At 45.6% G+C, this 20,375-nt stretch overlaps 1 protein-coding gene across 1 annotated transcript in view; it reads right to left on the bottom strand.

Annotated features, from left to right (window-relative positions):
* DNAH2 (dynein axonemal heavy chain 2) overlaps positions 1-20,375 on the bottom strand; it is a 1,666,550-nt gene that overhangs the window by 552,721 nt on the left and 1,093,454 nt on the right. The window contains exon 52 of the mRNA XM_069218683.1: positions 11,505-11,693. Coding sequence (XP_069074784.1) covers positions 11,505-11,693 — 189 coding nt within the window. The remainder of the gene's footprint in view (positions 1-11,504; positions 11,694-20,375) is intronic.

The raw sequence follows: 20,375 nt of genomic DNA, 5'->3' as shown, positions 1-20,375 counted from the left end.
AAATATCCATAACAGGCACTCCAAATGACAACACAGCACTAGCCGCCTTGGCCCTAGTGGAATGGACACTTGACCCTTCAGTAGGCTGCTTCTTGACCAAAATGTAGCAGCTCCTAATACAGAGCACTATCCAGATGGAGAAAGTCCTTTTCTACACAAACCTACCTTTTATGCTTCAGAGAACCCCAAAGAGTTGATCATCCACATAATAGTCTTTGGTATGCTCAATGTAAACCTCAGCGCTCTTTAGCGGTCCAAATGATGGAGATTCTCCTCCCCTTTCAAAAGGTGAAGTGCAGCAAGGTACATCGAATAGTGATGGACTGACTGATATGAAAGGAAATCACAACCTTCGTTAGAAAGGCAGCGCTAATCCGCAGCACCAGTGTGTCTGAACAGAAGGTGGTGCATGGTGGCTGAACCAATAGAGCTAGAAGTTCGCTCATGTGATAGGCTGATGTTATCGTGATGAGAAAGACTGTTTTTAGGGTCATAGTTCGCAGAGGACAGCTATGTAATGACTGAAGAGGGGTGCACATAAGGAAAGAGAGGACACAATTAAGGGTTTAGGAGGAAACATTAGGATCAAACCTTAGAGAAATTGCATGACAGCAGGTGATTTGAACAAGAACGGTTGATCGGGTAAAAAAAAAGGCTGAAATAGCCAACAGGTAACCTTTGAGCGTGTCCACTGCAAGAGTTTAGTTGGACAAAGACTAAATGAACAATAAGACATCTGACAATTTGGTCTGCAAGGAGACTGGCTTGTGGCTGCTCCACCAAGCCACAAAATTGTCCCAGCATCTTTGTAGAAGGACGCCTGGCCTCAGGGTGATATCCACTACTTCGGGAGGAGACTGAAAATAGTCAACTATCACACTCTATCTCCATGTATGGAAGTGTGATTGTACTGGCCACTGTGCAGAATCCTACGCTGTTGCTGCAACAGAATATCCTCCCAAAGCGGCAGCCTAACAGGAGGATAGATGCTGACGCCCACACATTCTGGGTGCCAAACTCTCCTAGTTCAATCTGCAGCCACTAGGATGACTTGGGCCTGGTTTTCCTGAGTTTTTCAGAGCGTAGGGCAGGAAAGTAGATGCAAGAATGCATGCAGAAGTCCCATGCTCCACTCTAGGTGAATACGTCCTCAAAAGACAGCCTCCTGGGAAACTCCAATATGCAAAAGTGCTAATATTGCGCATTCTCGGCAGTGGTGAAGATACTGAGTTAGGGTTCTCCCCATTGCTAGATGATTCCCTTTACCACTTTCAGCTAGGAGTCGCTGAGATTGTCTTCCTTGGTGTATAACGATCCCACCAGGTGGTGCACAATCAGGGAAATGTCAGATGCTCCAGCCAATTGCAGAGGAGTAGTGCCTCTTGGCACAAGATCCATAACCACTCCCTTCCTGCTTGTTACAGTACCACATGGTGGTGATGTTTTCAGAGAATCTGAACCAGCCTTCCTTTGATGGACACTAGCAAGGCTTTCACTTCCAAGTGAATGGCCCTCAACTCCAAAAAGTTTATGTGGACACTGCTTTCTGCCAGAGACCAGAGTCCTATGATCTCCACCTCCCCCAAATGGCCTCCCCAATCCAGCAGGAAAACAACTGTCACTATTATCTGCTCCGGGTGAGGTAGGGAGAGGGATCAATCACTGGTCCAACTGAGGTCACAAAGCCACTGCTGCAGATCTTTTGCAGTCTACTCAAACCAGGATGAAATCTAACAGGTTGCCTTGGTGCTGGACCCACTGAGACTTTAGGTCCCATTGCAGAGAATGAATGTGCCATCTGGCATGGTTGACATGCAGGATGCTGGAAGCCAATAGGCAAAGAAGCGTCAAAGTCACCTTCACTATGACCTGGAACAGAGGCTGCAACATCTGGATCATAGCCTGAATGTCCTGTACTCACTGATCCATAGGAAAGGCTTGAAAACACACCATAGCCAGCATTTCTCAGATTAAAGGAAATCTATGCAAAGGAGTCAGGTGTGACTTTGGCACGTTGACTGTGAATCCCAGAGATGTAAGGAGGTTCGCTGTAGTCTGGAGGTGGTCCATGACTGGCAGTGGCCTGCCTGCTTTTAACAGCCAGTCACTGAGGTGGGGGAAGGGTGGTAACCCCAAACCTATGATGGCATGCTGCATCCTGAACTTCAGGGACATTTGTTTTGGCTTCCATAGAAGGGAGCTGTAAATCCAATACATCAGCTCCATGGCATAACACCACAGCAATAGAAGCATGCTCTGCTGATAGTCTGGAAGGGTGGGATTCAGGTTGTCAGGGCAGGGGAGTGCGTGGGGTGTAGTGTGGTAACAGGATGAGGTGTGGGGGCGAAACTAAGTATCTGAGGAAGTGTCCAATCCAACGGGTTCCTGTAAATCCATATAAAAGTAGTTATCATCATCACCATCGTTGCGTAAGCTACGACTGGCGCAGTGCTACAAGGTCTGCTTTCCCACCCATGGGTGACTTGAGTGAACTTAGTTCAATGCACCAGCACTGAATGTGGTAGACAGGTTATTGAAGTACTGCAAAACTCCACTCAATACATAGTTGAAGTGAAATCATGGCTTTTGGGTTACTACCAATCCCAAACAAGCACTGGCAAAGCCAATAGGTTTCACCTTTGTTTTTTCTTTAGCATTTTTATCTTACTAACTGGATTATAAATAATAGAAAAAGGAGGTTATAATAATTTTTGTTTTAAATTAGATACATCTTTAATAGTTGTTTTTTGTTGTGATGTATGCTGAATTAATATCCTATAGTTCCAAACTTGTAACTTGTATCTTATTTAATATTTCATTGTATAAGGGTATAATCATGTTAAGTTAGTACAGTGCCACTGCACCTGCTGCATCATTCAAATCATGCCCCTTTTAACTGCAAGGCAACTGCAATGGTGACTGCCTGTCTGGTAGTAAAATATAGCAATATTTGGTGTTTGGAAGAGCTATGACAACTTTTGGCCCCAATGCCACTACACTATTCTAATCATGACAGTAATGCCTGCAAGATTACTGCACTTGTGAAAGCCTGTTCAGAAGTAAAATTTAGAAATAATTTGCGTTTAGTTGGGGTTTCTAGAGTTTCTGGGCACAGTGCCACTGCACCTGCTGCACCACTGAAATCATGACCTTAATGCCCGCAAGGTAACTGCACTTGTGGCTGCCTGTTTAGTAGTAAAATATAGCAATATTGGATGTTTAGGGGAGTTCTGACAACATTTGGGCCAGGTGCTACTGTACCAGCTGCACCATTTAAATCAGGACCCTAGTGCCTGCAAGATAACAGCAGTTCTGACTGCCTGTTTAGTAGTAAAATACAGCAATATTTGGTGTTTAGAGGGGTTTCCAGAGCTTTTGACCCCATTGTCACTGCACCTGCACCACTAAAATCATGTCCCTAGTGCCTGCCAGGTAACTGCACTTGTGACTGCCTGTTTAGTAGTACAATATATGAATATTTGGTGTTTAGAGGAGTCCTGACAACTTTGGGGCCAGTGCCACTGCACCTGCTGCACCGCTAAAATCATGCCCTAGTGCCTGCAAGGTAACTGCACTTGTGAGTTCCTGTTTAGTAGTAAAATTTAGCAATGATCTGGTTAGAGGGGTTCTGACAACTTGTGGCACCGGTGCCACTGCACCTGCTGCACTATTAAAACCGGGTGGGAAAGAACCAAGCCCACGACCACGTAGAACTTGGGGAGGTCGCACTAGATTGTGGCTGGCACAGGGATGCGCAGTGGCATGCCCCTCCCATAGCCACGAAAGGGGTGTAAGGCAGACTGGAGACGAGGGTCACTGAGAGGCCCAATGACTTGGCCATAGCCTGCATGGCTTTAAAACGCTCCAGCCAAGATATTGCCTTCTCTCCAAAGATACGTGTCCCATCGAAGGGCATGTCCATGAGGTTTGCCTGGACATCCCCTGAAAAGATAGATGTTCTCAGCCAGTAGTGACAATGAAGCATCACCATTGATGAAACCACTTTGCCCAGCGAATCGGTAGTATCCAAGCCACAGCTGTTGGTGAACTTAGCTGCATCTCTCCCGTTCTTACCTGCTTGGAAGAGAATGGCCGGGCCTCCTCTTGGACCTTGCGCAAACGCATATCACAATGTGTGGGAGTAGCAGCCCAAAGCATGCAGTTTTGAACGACTGCAGCGCTAGGCTGGTGGAAGGAAACATTTTCTTTCTTAAGGTGTCCAGCTTTTTGGATTTCCTGCCCGGGGGAGCAGCACGGAGTGGGCCATAAGAAGTGGAAGCTGGGACCACCAACATTTCATGGGTGGGGTGTTGGGTGAGAAAAACTGTGTCTCATGGGGCAGAGCGATGACGGTGGGCAATTGTACCGTTCACAGGAGCCCCTGTGCTGGGGTTGGACCAGGTTCCCAGTAGGACATCTTTAAGTGCTTTGCTAAACGGGAACAGGGGTTCAGATGAAGAAGCTCTGGGCTGAAGTACTTCCGCCAAGATATTAGTCCAAATGTATTGAGCTAGGTACAAAATGTTTTTATTAATGGTTGTGTTTTTGTCTATTGTGTAATTTTATGGCCTTTGGCCGAATAAAGTTATCTGAATGGATGTTAGTCTTGACTGCCACAGAGGGAAGTTCAATGTTGAGGACCTCTGCTTCCCCCTTCACCACCATTGCAAAAGATGCTCACAGCGCTATAGCCAAAGTAGGGGAAGAAAGCAAGCCAATATCTGGAGAAGTATCCAGTCCACTGCCTTCTCCAAGTTCCTCACACCAATCCAGTGATGTCTCTAACTGGTATTCTAAAGGGTCTAGTGACCCCTCCCCCATTCTTCTCTCATGCCTAGCCCTTCAGAATAGCACTCAGGCAGCAACATAGGATGTATGAGTCCTGTTGGTGCCTGACCAACGTGGGTCCAGATCCGAGATCAGATCCATGGGCACTGATTGAAGCAGAGGCTGAAACCATCGGCGTGGAACCTGATGTGGTCCCCACAGTGCCCGATGGTGTGTCGGAGGGGGTCAGTCTGCTCAAATACTTGTCACATGGGCTCGGTAAACTCTTTCACCTGAGCGGGGGTCACTTTGGCTCCCAGAAACAGTGCGGGAGGCGCAAAGTCGACATGGGCACCGGATCCTTGGAACACTGGTGTTCCTTACTCATTGCATTGGCCGACGGATGAGGAGAAGTTGAAGGCCACTTTGACTTTTTATGCTTCTTGTGCTTCTTCCCAGATGTCCTAATGACTTTGAGCGGGACGAGGAGGACTTGGGACTTCTGGAAGAGTCCAAAAAGATTCCTCTCGACCACGACTTCCGAGGAGTTGTGCGATGTCGTTTTGCCTGCTGGGCAGCTAATAGTTTCAGGGACACTCCCTCTAGCCTTCGGTGCCATGGCTCGGCAGTCCCAGCATGACTTGGAGTTGTGGTCGCATTCGAGACATGATAAACAGACGATTTGGGGGCCTGTAACCTGCATGGCGCAGTGACAGGTGCCACACGGTTTGAAAACAGTCTTTCTAGAATACATCCTTGATACACACCAAAAGGACTTTGAGAAAACATCGAAAGAATGCTATCAAAAAAAGGGTTAGCCCTTCTCGAATCTGCGCTAACTGCGGCGGAAAGAAAAGAGTGGACGCCTGCACGCTTTGGTGGCCATGACATCACTGTGGCGCATACGAAGCTGATGCGTGTAACTGTACAAAGCCACCTGACTGCACACAGGGGTACTGCTGAAGGAAAATCTTCCAGATCCAGCTGATGTCTGGGGAACTTCTAAGATAAGGAATCATTGTCTAGATGTCTATATCAGATACCCTAAATCTACTTCTATGCGCTACTCTCGGAGAGCATGTAGTACAGAAACTTGCGGACTGGAGTTTCTAGGGAGGAAGCAGCACACTGCATACCTTGTTGATAACTCAGGCTGTCGTTATCAAAGGGGCCATGGAGAAAGTGTTCCCTGGGAAGGGTAAACGTAGTGCTGTAGCAGCTCTTCTCTGGTACTCGACTGTCATCAGCTTCAGACAGGATGCATCAGCTTCTCTAAATGCTGGCAAGAGAGATTCTCTTCAGACAGTATCTTGCAGAATAATCTAGGAAAGACCTCTCTCCATAAGGGCTGAGAGGTCTTCTTTAAATACTAAACGTTATCAGGGGTGAAGGCTTTTGACATAGTTTTAGGAATGTGGCGTAAAGATTACAGGCACCAGAGAAGGGGTTCGAGCCATATCTGTAAAAAAATGGGGGACATGAGCCAAGCAATTTGAACTACATGTCTTTGATAAATTATCTCGGGAGTGTTCTTGATGGCCCTGACATATTGATAAAGGAACACGTTCCAGACGACATGTCTAATCAGGTGTTATATCTGGGTCCTTATTGGAATGTCTTGACACTTTCTGTCCCTTCCATAGGTCGACAAACGGTAAGGCAGGGCCCGTGTTTTATTTTTGTTTATAACAGACATGGCCGAACTTGGAGGCAGTGTGATCTGAGATGGATCTGAGGACCTATGAGGAATCGAGTCAGACCTTTGGACTTTACAACAATAGTGAGGGGCAACATAACCCCCTTATTATTTCCAAAGGCTGGCTAACCCTGGTCAGAGTCAGAATTTAAAAATTGCAGGAGCCCTGGGCAGGCAGCTCTGAGGCCGAGGCATGTCCTGTGCGAATCGGACTGATAGGGGACATGGTGCATGGGCTGGATTCAGGATATGACCTCGGTCTGGGCTGACACAAATTTGTCTCGGAGTCAGACACAACTACTGGAATGACGTCCTCCTTCACCACAGGTGGTTTGGTAACTGGCGCTAATGTCAAAGGAAGCAGAATGGATTTTGGAACAGGAGTTGGGGCCGCCATACACTTCACATGGACATAATCACTGGTGGTAACCCAACTGGAGGCCTTCACAAATCTTTGAGGGCCAAAAGGGTGCCAGAGGGAGCCAAAATAATGGCAAAGGTTCGTAGCATGGCCTCTTTAGGCCTCAATCTGTTGTGAAGTCACCGAAGGCCCTGGAAACTGAGTGCATCAGGATAAGAAGTGGAATCCACTTTGCAGTGGCAACCATGATTGGGACTGAGAGAAACCCCAACACCCTCAAAGAGAATGTATGAACTGGGAAGGTGTCTGCTTTCCTTTCTTGTGAAATACTTAGACCGCAACAAGTACCTGCCACAGGACTGGCCCCTAGAGTGGGAACAGAATTGCGCCCTTCATTTCAAATGGGACTTGCTTGATTTCTACTGGCTTTTGGCAAGTAAAGCTTTGCTTCACTTCCAAGGTCACTGAGATTTATGAGGGCACACTCTTCACACAACTTAGAATCATGCAAAGGAATCTAAATACCAGCGAAATATTTCCTGCAAGTCTGACACATACATTTGCTTGTGACAGTCCTGACAAGCCTTAAACCCCGTGGGCCCGATTCACAAAGAACCTCCGTAGTCTGGGTGGAATCCCTGCACTCACTGCGGAATATCCACAAGAACAATTCTCACTCTGGGGAAGCCACTGCCATGACTATGGAGGCTCTTTTGGGGATCAGGCCCAAAGATTTTAGGAGGGGATATGTTCTTTAGCACAATGGTATTTGAGAAAACAATTTTACAAAAATAAAAAACACACCAACTGACGAGAAAAAAAGTGTGACAGAGCTACTGATCCACATACAATGGCACAGAAAGAAAGGCAGTGCTCAGAGGTAGTTCTTATATGCATCTCCTTTCATTAATTTTTAGGGCAGAGCAAAGTCAACGCAGAGCTGGATGATGCTACCTACCGACATGCGGGAGCACCACTGTTATGAATCTTTCGCATTCAGTTTGGCGTCTAAAGGTGAGGAAATCTACTATTATTCATTCAAATATGTGTGCGTGTCCCTCTTTGCATGTGAGAACCTTGGGCAGGTCTGACTAAACACATGGAGTACGCTGACCTCCATATGCGTGTTATCCCTTCAAAATAGTGGCTGACTTTCTGTAATGGCAGCTTAGGTCCATGCTGAAACACAAAGTTAGTACATTTTGTATTCCTTTGCCTCATGGCCCAAGACAGTTGATCTTTTGGGTGAGGAACGGGGCATTTTTAAACTCTGAAGTAATTGCAATGCCTCAGCCACAGTGTTTTCAACCCCTCACTCCTTCCCTCCAACGATCTGAATCCTGAAGACATCTGTCTGCCTAAAACAGTCCATGAGAGCACAATCACTGGGGTCCTGGTTAGCAGGATCCCAATAAAAACAGTCTAAACACAATGGCAGGCAAAAAGTGGGGGTAACCATGCCAAAAAGAGTGGCTTTCCTACAGCAATGATTGGGATTGGACATAATCCACAAATTGGAAAGGTGCAGATGCTTTGATTGGCCAAGGCTGATGACCAGAATTACTGGGTCTTTGTTCAATACAATGTTCAATGATTTCACAACATCCAGGAATGGAACTGGTCACCAATGTAGCTGTGATGGACTACGTCCCAGGTATAGGACCTAGCGCTGCCAGTGACTTTCATAGCTCTGGTCACTGAGAGGACCAATGGAAGTTGTTGCTAGACTATGCTTGATCAGGGCAAGAGGCTGCCCCATGTCGGATGTTCAGGAAGTCATCCAATACCTACTGCATTGAATCACCATTGCAGCCAAAGAAAATCTGCATCCCTTGTTGCCTCCGTGGCACAGGGAAAGGAGCAGTGGAATTCACAGCACAGGTGGAAGGGTGCAGCTGAAGGCCTTTTAAAACAGGACGGGACTATTTAGAATTTTAGAAGTTTGAAAAACCTTTGATTTCCTCACAACTTGGGAAGGATGTCACTCATATTCTGACCAGAGCTTTGTGATGGTGCTGAACAAAGTACTAAAAGCCATTCTTTAGACTCTGGGGTGGAACTGCTGCAGATGGTCGCTATCTGCTTCTCTCCCTCCTGAAAAAGGGAAATTACTCTTGACCTGATGGTTAGGTTTGCTACTTAACCTATTGCAGAGGCCTCAAAATGTTGTGTATTGTTCAAAGAATCTTTTACCTGACATAGAATCATTTGGCTGACACAGCTAATCCTAGTACAAATCCTGTAGCTCTGCTTTACTAAATGTCTGCCTTCTGTGAACAATCACCTGAGATTGAGAAGGTTCACAAAAGCTCCCTACATATGTTTCAGGAGAATGGAAATGAAAGGAGCTGCCACGTCAAAAAGGCATTATACTATCTCAGCATGAGGTAGGCTGTGCGCAAGCTCGAGAGCTAGGGTTTCTGAAGAAAACTTCTTCCTTGCTAGACAACCCAGGTCTCACAATTCATTGCTGAAAGGAGTAACAGGAAAATCATTCTGCTTCAACTTAGCCATAGAGACTTCTACAGAAAGCTTTTGGAGAATAATGTGAGGTCAAATAAAGAAGGCTACAGTAGCACTTGTTTCTGTTTCCTTGCTGTCTGCCTAAAAACAGATGGCACTGACTTCATTTTTTTCCATCCAACATGTGTCTGCTTTCTATTCGTCACTGACCATCTTTGTAAATAAGTTCATCCCGGTTGTTCTAAATAAATAGCAAAACAGTATTAGTTGCAAAGTCTGCATGTTCAGCTAAAGTATGACTTTCTGGTAAAGTACCAGAATACTGTGGCCTAAATATTGTCTGACAAAAATAAATGGTCTGATTTAGATTTTGGCAGACAGGTTACCCTTTCTCATATGTGAGGGATATCACGCCCGCCTTATTACAAGTGCTACAGGATATAATGCACTTGTAATAAGGGGACAGGATATTTGTCAAGTGTGTGATGGTGTAAACCATCATCGAAACTACAAATCAGGCCCATGATGTCATGAATATCGCTCTATTGCAATTAATAATAGAATATCTACAACCAATGGACTGATAGTTTTGTAAAGGATATTTATGTCATACAATATTTTTTATCAATATTCTGACATACAATCAATTTTCCAGGTTTAAGCTGCTTGCAGGAGACTTTTATAGGTTACTTCTATTTTAAGGGTGAAGAAATAAACATGCATCTGTGTGCTCAGGTTGAAGCATTCTCTCATCAACAATATCATAGTCCTTTTATATCTATTGCTCGGAGCACCTGGCACACTTTAATCTGATCCAAAAAGGGTATGGAATCAGGAGAAAGTCTTTGGATAGATAATCTTTTCAATGTGAACATTTTATTCAGCTCTGTGTTACCTTACTGGCATAACAATCAGGTTTGGCGCTGGAGTTTGAACTGGGCCATAGTCAATTGCTTTAGTTGTAGCAGGCCAGTACCACCTCCAGCATTGATGGTGTTGTAGCTTAAAAAGTGAGCTTCCTTTTCACCTTAAGACCCAGTGTCACTGGTATACTTAGGCTTGATTAAATTAGGGCTGAAGTTGCAGGCACCAAACACAGACAGACTGATACCAAAGAACCACAACATACCCTTATAGGATCCACAGGCTACTCAAAAGTGTCCTTACTTCCGAGAAGGGAATATAGCTAACATGCTTGGCTGCGAAGCCCGAAGACCAACATGACCTGCTAGAAGGCCTTAAAGGCAATATGGCCTTCCAGGAAGCCTCAACTTCCTCAGCTGATGCTCCAGTTGAAGGAAAGCTCCCTTGTGGTCCTAGTTTTCCAAAATTGGAACTGATTCCAAACAAAAGTCAAATTAATCCTTCTTAAATTGTTTTGTATTCATGATGAGTGTTGCTCCTTCCTCTGGCAATGTTATCTCAAAGGGGTTATGGCCTTAGACATGATTTAAAGCCTGTGTCCTTTCAAGATGCCATAAATTAATTGACTGTCTCTCAGATAGCATTCAGGTACATCAGTGCACACAGGAGCTATTTGATTTATGAAGAGGCACCCTAAATGACCTGGGTGTGGATCATAATCCCAAGGGAAAAAACAACTATTTCTAAGGTAAAATGGTGATAAAAAATAACAGACATACCTTGGTGATTTCAATTCCAATGTCTATGACATATTGAAAAGGTAACTGATGTCACTTGTTGCCATGGCCCATTATGTAACTTTGTTGAAGACTCTGAGATTGCATTCTACTATCAGGCAATTATGTAGTATCATCACTAAGAAAAAAGTTCTGGCTCCTGTGCCGCGCTTAAGAAATATACATTTAAACATAATTCTGTAAATCTATGATACACACAATTTGTTGGCAAATGCACATTGGGGTTCAGTAATTAGTAGGAACAGTACTTACCTTTTCTTGCAATATATCTTGAGCAGGTGCATCCTTCTTAGGGGCTAAAAATTAAAATCCAACTGTTGAGAATCTATCCCAAGGGAGGGAAATTATTCTAGAGTAAAAGTTCCCATGCTGGAGAAATGCCTGGCCCAACCATACCCAAACTACTAAGAATTAAGCTGTGCCTGGAATGAAATTGACGAACACATACCCTGCAAAGCAATAAAGATGTGGCCACACCATATTTATTATTTAGTTAGAGGGACGGGGCAGTGCATGTGGCCTGCCTCCCTTGTCCTTTGGTCCTTATTGCTAATACCTTAGAGATGTCCCGGAGGTTGAAAAGGTAATGGATCTTTGCTGGGGTGGGGAGGAACCTTTGAATGAAGGCATTGTAGGCATCAATAGTTGCCTGGGTGACAATGTTGCCGATGGGTTTCACTTCTTCCTCAAAGTCCTGCAGCTTTTGGTTGATCATTGTGCCAAAGATGCGCGTGATCTGAGACTCCTAAAATGGAAACACAAAAGAAGAAAAATCAAAGGTCAACACATTTTTCAAGGTGTTAGTATTAACCAATCAGGATTAACAACTAATATTATGAAATTATGCAAATTGGTTGTAAAAAAAAGTGTATTAGTAAGTGAAGGAGGACAATTTCATGACACGTGGGTTTGGTCTGGTACAAACCCAGTAGGATGCTTCTCACTGAGAATTGTAACAGTCTTGCACAGTTCTGAGCTTTTAAATGGAAGTGGTTTATTTCATGTTATAGGTATTTGAGTGGGAATATAGCTCAGCCCATGAAATGTATAAGTAGGCCCAGTGGGACACACACTGAGTCCATTGTTCAGGCTGTTATTGTTTTAGGAGGCTGGCTCAGTATGTGGTGTACATCTATAGGTGAAACACCCTGTACTGACTCCAGGCAACCCTTAGTGAAAGTGCAGGTGGCTCTACCTAACCAGAGCACTCATGGGGGTAGATGTGGAGAGAAACTAAGGCTTTTCCAAGAGGGTGTAAAGGGGTTTCAATTACCACATAGGTCTGACAGTGAGGTACACACAGGTGTTAGAAAAATATGTACTATTTATTATAACACATACTATAGAATTAACTTTGGTATAGCTCCTAACTGGAGACATGGCCATACACAAATATACTTAGTAACAGGTAAGTAGAAGCATAAAATAACATTGACCCCTACGGGGGACCAAACCATATACTAAAAAAAATGGGATGCGAACACCACATCCCACCCACACTACCACCCAAGGACCCTTAGGAGCCCAGGTGCATGGGGGTGAAGCCGTATCTGAACTTCCAGCTGAAGTCAATGGGGACCTCAGCTGTCCAGCTGCTGTCGTGACCTGTGGACCATCAGGTCAGTGGAATCAGGCGTGGATTCGAGAGAGAGGAAGAGGACCTAAGGAGAGAGGGGACAGATTCCAAACCACTCAGTGGTGCCCAGGCAGTGCAGGAGGGCAATGCCCAACCTTCTCGGTGATGCTTCCTGAAGGAAGGTGGATGAAGAAGTGCAGCTGTGGAGTCCAGGCATTGCAGGAGGATCCCAGGAGTCGTCCACGAGCTGTCCCACACCTGTCATCGGATTGCAGGGGGAGGGAGAGGAGGGGGGTCCGTGGTCAGCAGGGCCACCAAAAAGCCTTGGCAAAGGCAAGAAGCGTTGTGTGGAGTTTGCAGGAGTTTTGGGGACCAGCAAGGTCCAGATAACCCGACCTTGGCAGGTAGGTCAGGGCCAGCCCTCAGCAGTCAGGAGAGCCGGCAGGAATCTTTGGAGCCCCCCAGCAGGGTCCTCTGGCAACAGGCACAGGGAAGCCTCAGCAGCACAACACAGAGAGATGCCCAAGTCACAGGAGTTGCAGAGAGGATGTCGTTCTTGGAGCTTCAGACTTGTTGGAGCTAGGAAGTCTTCAGACTGAAGAGCCAAGAAGCCTTGACAACGACAAGCAGACACGGTGCACAGGGGTTCCAGCCAAGCAGCTCCAGCGCGGGACCCCAAAGTTCCCAGGAGCAAAAAAGATAGATCAGACCTCTTGAGAACCACAGAACCACAACATGTGTTGCAGAGCCTTGGACAGTCCGTGGGATAGCAGGATCCACAAGCTGGTCGTCATCATTGAGGTGCCTGCAGATGCAGGAGAGTAACTCCTTCACTCCAAGGGAGATTCCTTCTTCCCTTCCTGAGCGCAGGCAGAGTCCCAGTGACTCTGGAGGGTGCACAACCATGGGGTTGCAGAAGTCTTTGCAGAAAGAAGAAACAAAGTTGCAGCAGGGGCCCTCCTAATGGTTACAAGTTTGCTCCTGGTTCCTGAAGTACTGCAACGGTTGTCCACGTTGCAAACGTGTCTTGCAGAGGAGACTTGCAGTCAGTGCCTGAAGTCTTGCAGCTGAATCAGGGGACCCACCCTCAGGGAAGCTCCTAAATAACCACCTATCAGAGGGGGTCAGGGACATCACCCAGCTGGACTAACCAGTCAGATGCTCTCAGGGGCCTCTGCACATCTTACTTCCAAGATGGCAGAATCAAGTGGCCACCTGGCAGAGCTCTGTGCACCTCCCTAGGGAAGGAGCTGGACAGGGCGGGGGGGTCACTCCCCTGTCCTTCATGTGGTTTCGTGCCTGAGCGGGAACTGGGGGTTTCTGCACTGGTGCAAACCAGTTAATGCAAGGAGGGCACCAAATGTTCCTTTCAAAGCAGTTTGGTGGCACTGAGAGGATGCCCTACCCCAGAGACATCTATTTATAAGGAAGAGGTGGTCTCACCTCTGTTCCACAGGACATCCTTTGTTCTACCTGCCTCTGCCCGAGTTAGGGTCAGCAGCACGAGGGATTAATAGTGTCTGGGGTCAGCAGCAGTATGGGCTGGCATGCAGACCCCGCAAGATTGTACAGGCAGACATGGGGGATTCCCCTAGGAACCCCTTAGAGTACTTGGCATCATCAACTAACACTAGAATCACTGTTGTTGCATGATTCCAATATGTTTGATACAAAACATGCCTATGTTTGGTGTAGCCATTATGTAGTTGGACTACTCGTGTTGAGCAGTGTCCACTACATATCCTAAAAGGGCTTTCCTGCACTTACAAAGCCCAGGGAATGGAGTCTGAGGTTTGTAGGGGCACCTCAGCTCATGCAGGGGTGCCCTCACACTTCGAACTATGCATCCTGCCTTAGGGCTAAAGGGCCTACCTTAGGGGTGACTTATAGTGTCAGAGTGCAGTGACCATGATAATGATATAAGGCAATCCTTATATCTGAAGTGAAAGATCCATGCACCATTGTTTGCAGGCTGCAATGGCAGGCCTGCAGTTACATTTTGCATGGGCCCCCATGGGTGGCACAATAATTACTGTGCCCATGGGGGACCCCCAGTGTACCAATGCCCTGGGTACTTAAGTAGCATATTCTAGGGATTTACATGGGTGCACAAGTATGCCAATTGCGGGGTGTAAAACTTACCTTACAACTAAATTTAGGGGAGAGAGCACGGACACTGGGGTCCTGGTTAGTAGGATCCCAGTGTACTACGGTCTAAACACACTGACATCAGGCAAAAAGTGGCGGTTAAGTATCCCAGAAAGATGCCCTGGCCCTGGCACTAAGCCCTGGGTTTAGCATGACAAAGGCCCAGCTAGGGCAATGCCTAATATGTGTCATGTATTGGATGGCAATGAACAGCTTAAATAAGATTGATTGTAGGGAACAGCCTGTTAAGATGGATGGATGTGAACTGGCCTGAACAACTCCGAGATAGTCCGATACCAACTAAGGCCCTGAAAAGCTTGGGATTTTGGATTGATAAAAATCTGACTCTTGAAACCCAGGTGAGTAAAGTTGTGGGCCTGTGTTTTAGCACCTTTAGAACACTGAGGAAATGTCTTTATTGGCTCCCCCCATCTAATAAAAGAGTGGTGGTTCAGAGCTTCAAGACTAGATTATGGGAATTTCTTGAATATTGGCAGCCCAAAGTTCGTTAACAAGAGGTGACAGGCAGTTCAAAATGCTGCCGTGAGGACGTCAAAGAAAGTTTCCAAATGTCAATCCACAGGCCTGGCACCGGAGGCACTGTACTGGTTACCAATTCACAAAATGATTGTTTAAAGAGCTATGCACAGCCTTTAAAATCATCCACAAGACAGCTGCTACAATCATTATAAATCTCATTACACCTTATGTCCCCAAGCGGACTCTACGCTCCAAACGTCATGGACTTTTATCTACCCCAGTAATCAAAAAATGTGGGGGCAGGTCGTTTGCTTACCTGGTACCCAGATTATGGAACAACCTCCCAACAGAACTGAAACGTCAGCAATCAGAGACATGTTTCAGGAAGTTGGTAAAAACACATCTGTTTTAGATCTGGATAGGCTGCCTCTGCTGGTTTTGACAAAGTTAGCACTGGGAGAATCAATAGGATAGCCATGCGCCCTACAAAAAATAAGTAGTATAGCATAGTATTTGCAGCCAGCCGCTGTTAATTGACTCAAAAATCATGCACATAAGAAATGACAAGAACAATTTCAAGTCCCACTGTGGCAATGTGAACGGTCAACAAGGAATCATGCAAAAAAAACCTTTGATAAAATGCATCAAAACAGATGATTTAAACAGAGATCAGGTAAACATTGAAAGGCCCAACAAATAACCCTTAACTGGGTTCAGTGTAAGGCCATGCTGGGCCAACACTAAAACAACACTCCATATGAAAGTTTGACCTGCTGAGAGTCAGAATGACAAGCACCATACTATGCAAAAAACTTTTCCCAGTGAAGACGGACTTTGTTGAAGGGCATGAGGATGCAAGGATGACATTGACTACTGTGGCCAGCAGATCAAATACATTCAACTGATGCAGCTCAATCTCCACATATGGAGGCATAGGTGAGAAGACTCTGGTACAGGGCCATCCCCTGTTGCTGAGACAGGAGGTCTTCCTGAAGTGGTAGCCGTTTCGTAGGACAAATGCTTATTTTCAGGACCTCAGGGTACCATAATCTCCTGACCCAATCCGGGCTATTAAAATGATTTGGGCCACATCTGTTTTGATTTTCTTCATAAGTCAAGGCAGAAAATTCAGTGGAAGTAATGCATACAGGAGATTCAAGTCCCATGGCAGACGGAATGTGCCTTTCAGTGACCTTTTTCGCAGTCGAATGCTGGCACAATGGGAGTATTCATTAGGTGAAGAATCCACAGGTAGTTGTATCCATCAGAACTTTTGACACTGCACGTTCGATAGTGGTGATCAGATCTAGTTAGGACTTGCCCCACTGACCGAAGATACTTTCTACACTTCAATATGGAGACCCTACTAGTGGTCAGCAAGCTGATGTCTGCTCAGGTGTTCAGTGACCTTGCTATGTTGATGACTGTGAAAAAGATCTTCTACTAGTCCAGCCACCTCCAGCAACATTGAAGCTATTGACACAGGGTCCAGGCATCCAACTGCCATACCTGTACCACATGGCAGTTCTCCATTAGGACCTGTCCCAGCATTCCCTTGATTGTCAGCAGTTAAACTTTCAGGGCTATGTGGAGTGCCTGAAGTTCCAAAGAGTTGATGTGGAGCTGTCACACCTCTGGAGACCAAGGCCCCCTGATCTACTCCTCCTCAACCCAGTAGTATTATACGTCCATTGCAACTGTGACATCTGGGTGAGGAAGGATAAGTTGCCTGTCTATTGTCAGTTTGGTGCTTGTCTGCCACCAAATGAGGTCCAGATCGGTCTCTTGCAAGATCAGGATAGTCAGAGAGGTATTCCTGATGCTGCGCCACTGAACCCCTAGGATCCGCTGTAGGGTCTGCATGTGCCATCTGGTATGTGGGACAAGGAAGATGCAGACCAAGATCTCATAAAGCTACAGACCCATTCTCACCTAGACCTACGACTGATCCTGAAACGTCAGGACCTTAACCTGAGTGCCTCTGATCGGCTGTGGCAGTTAAAAGGCCTTGACTACCATTGTGTCCAAGATAGCCCCTTTGAAAGGAATCCTCTGCGTAGGGCTCAGGTGGGACTTGACTTGATGGGAAACCATAGGGAGATCAAGGGCCTGACACCTGTCCACAGGTGGTCTGTGACTGACTGTGAAAAGCTTTCTTTAAGCAGCCACTCTAGTCAACAAAGTATGGGAGTACATGTAACCCTATCCTCAGACGATGAGCCGCTACCACAACATCATTTTCATGCACACCTGAGTTGCAGAGTTAAGGACAAATGGCAGCACAGCAGACTGGACGTATCTGACCCCCCCACACTGTGAAACTCAGGTAGCGTCTGCTGCTTTGCAATCTGGGTATATTAAAATACACACACTGCAAGTCCAGGGACATCATCTAGTCCCCTGGATACAGAACAGGAGGATCTGTGTGAGAGTAAGCATTTTGAATTTGCCATTCCCAGAAAGACATTCAATGGCTAGCGGTCCAGCATAGGTCTGTTGTATAGCTATTTTAGCCATGTTATAGAGACATTGTTTTAAGTTAACTAGGCCTGCCGCTGTGCACTTTAACCCTGTTACATTTTATTCAGCATTGCTTTATTTTTCTAGCAATAGCTACATTTGCGGTGCTGTTTTATTTTCTTTATCTCATTGTACTTTCACCTAGGAAACCATCATGTTTTTAGTAGGGCATTTATTTCACTTTGTGCTTTCTCCAAGGCTACAGTCAGATAGGGTTGTCTACAAACGTGGTATGCTGTGTCTCCAACATTCACAGAAACACATACCCTAATACATGGGGATCATTTCTTAGAATGTTAGCTGTTTTATTATAAAAACACCCCTTTGTCCCAGACACGTTAGAGGGAGATTCCAGCCAGATGACCACGACTATATGCTGATTGCTTCACTGCAGCTACTTGCTTAGACGGCCGGACCCCTGATCCACATGGGGACAGTGTCTCTGTAGACTATAGGCTTCTTCCTCCAGGTATGAGGGATGATGTACCCCCAGGGGGGAAACCCAAAGGGCAGATTAGGCTTATTACGCTGTGCTCAAATACAGTATAGGTAGGAGAAATATATATCACTCCTAGTGACAGTATCGTAGGACTGTTCTTGTGTTTTACTCTGTTAGTCACCTGCTTATTTTTATTACATTTTATCATCCTAGTTATTGTAATACATACCTTCTTATCTAAGATGCAGTTACAACAATAAATCCTTATTGAACTATATTCTGCCTCTGTTGTCTTTGCCTGTATAAGACCCTTTGGTAACTGAGAGAAAGGGATGGGATCTGATCGACCACAATTCCCCTGAGGAGTCTTACTGTCATGCGCTGCTTGCCACAATCATCTCGGCCAGAGATGAGGTGCTGGTAGTTAGCCGGAGAACCCGGATTAGGCCGACAGGCGTCATGTGGTCTCCCAAATCCAGTAGCCTCATTAGTATAATGAGAACCTATGCGACAGGTCTGAGGCCTCCTCCTTTTTTCAGTACAAGGAAGTAGAGTGAATAGGAACTTGTGTCCCATTCTGATTTCGTCACCAACTTGAAGAACCTTTGGCAGCAAGAGAAGAGATGGAAATTATATGAAAGGTAGGGTGTAGCCCTTTTGGACACTTCGTAAAACTCATCAGTCTCATTTGATAGATTTCCACCTCTGGAGGAAACACCATATCCTGCCCCCACTGTCTCATTGTGAGCCCAAGAGAACAAATCACAGTAGTTTGGTACTAGGGAAAAAAGAGTTGGAAGATTGTTGTCCCTGCCTAAGTGAACGGCCTAGACCACATCACGCGCTCTTCCATGAAAGAGCTCCGTTTGCGGTTGCAGTGGCTGGTAAGGATGACACTGCTGGTAAAAAAAGCACAGGAATAGCCCCTAAACTTTCTATATTGCTGGTGAAAATGTCTGGCAGGGAACCATGTACCCAATATTTGAGCTGTTACATAGCTATCATTGAATTACTCAAGCACTAAGTCAGCCTTCCTACCAAACTGAGGGAGCGACGCACTGCAGGGGGGTGCTTGCCGACAGAATCCCAACAGGGGGTCTCTGTGGCTCAGTGGGGCTCAAAGGCATGCCAACAGCTTCTGGAAAAATTGCAGCATTGCCTCCTGAATGCTGCAATTTGCTGTGAGGTCAACAACGGCCTGGGAATTATGGGCAAACCGAGACAAAATGCTGGACCAGCTCAAAGTCAGAAGATGCAGAAACCTTTGAGGGGTATCCTTGCCACTGACTTCTCGCCTGACTTCAAGGGGCCAGAGTTTGATAAGTCCCATTTGTCTTTCTTGCACCTATAGCACATTTTAAACTTCTGAGCAAGAACAGACTTCACCCTTTCACCCAAGAGCAGCTCCATGCCCTCGAATGGGAACAGAACCTTTGTTTTGGCTACAACCTCTCTTGAGATAAAACTTTACCTCCCACTCCCTGGTTGCCACCATATTCACAAAGGTGCACTTATCGCAGGACTTTACGGCACTGTTTGATCTCATGCACCACAGGCTCGCAGTGTTTGGGTATGTGACTGAGATCTGCTTCATGCAGTCACGGTGTAGCTTGAATCGCTTTGTTTATCAGGGGAGACATCTTCTCTGGCACACTGTCTGTGATAAATTATGGAATTGTTAGAAAACCGGCAAAGTTGGGAATGGAGCTCAAAATCAAAGGGCACATAAAGAAAGAAACTGCTTATATGCAGCACCATTCCATCATTTCCGGGGTGTTAGTGAGACACAGCGGAGTCATACAGCACCATCTTGTGATGCACAAGGAGCATAACTCCAGATCCAGTTTGGCACCTGAAAAATAAACTAAAGGTGAGGAAACTGCAATTAGTAACATTCATCAAAAACAAATTTACTTCTACTCAAACAAGTAGTTTACAAATGGCTCAAATGTGTTTATTTCTCTTAAAATCAAGATTAACTTGATTTATACGATTTGAAACTACCATTACTTGGTAATTATTTTTTTATTTTCCAAGTCCTTATTACTAATTCTTACCTTAATCATAAACCATACTCCAACCTTTGCCCTAATTTATTCCTATGTCTCTATACTCAATCATATGTTTAACGCTGAGTTTAGCCTCCATCCTGACTCTAACCTGCACCTTAATGCTAAACTTAACACCCCCATTTACCTGTTACCCTAACAACAACCCTATCTATTTACCTTTTTCAAAGGTACCTAATTTCTCACTGTTTTCTA

Source organism: Pleurodeles waltl, chromosome 12, assembly GCF_031143425.1.
Source record: "Pleurodeles waltl isolate 20211129_DDA chromosome 12, aPleWal1.hap1.20221129, whole genome shotgun sequence".
Taxonomy (NCBI): Eukaryota; Metazoa; Chordata; class Amphibia; order Caudata; family Salamandridae; genus Pleurodeles; species Pleurodeles waltl.
The sequence above is the reverse complement of the archived record's forward strand: the minus strand, read 5'-3'. Positions and strand labels throughout refer to the sequence as shown.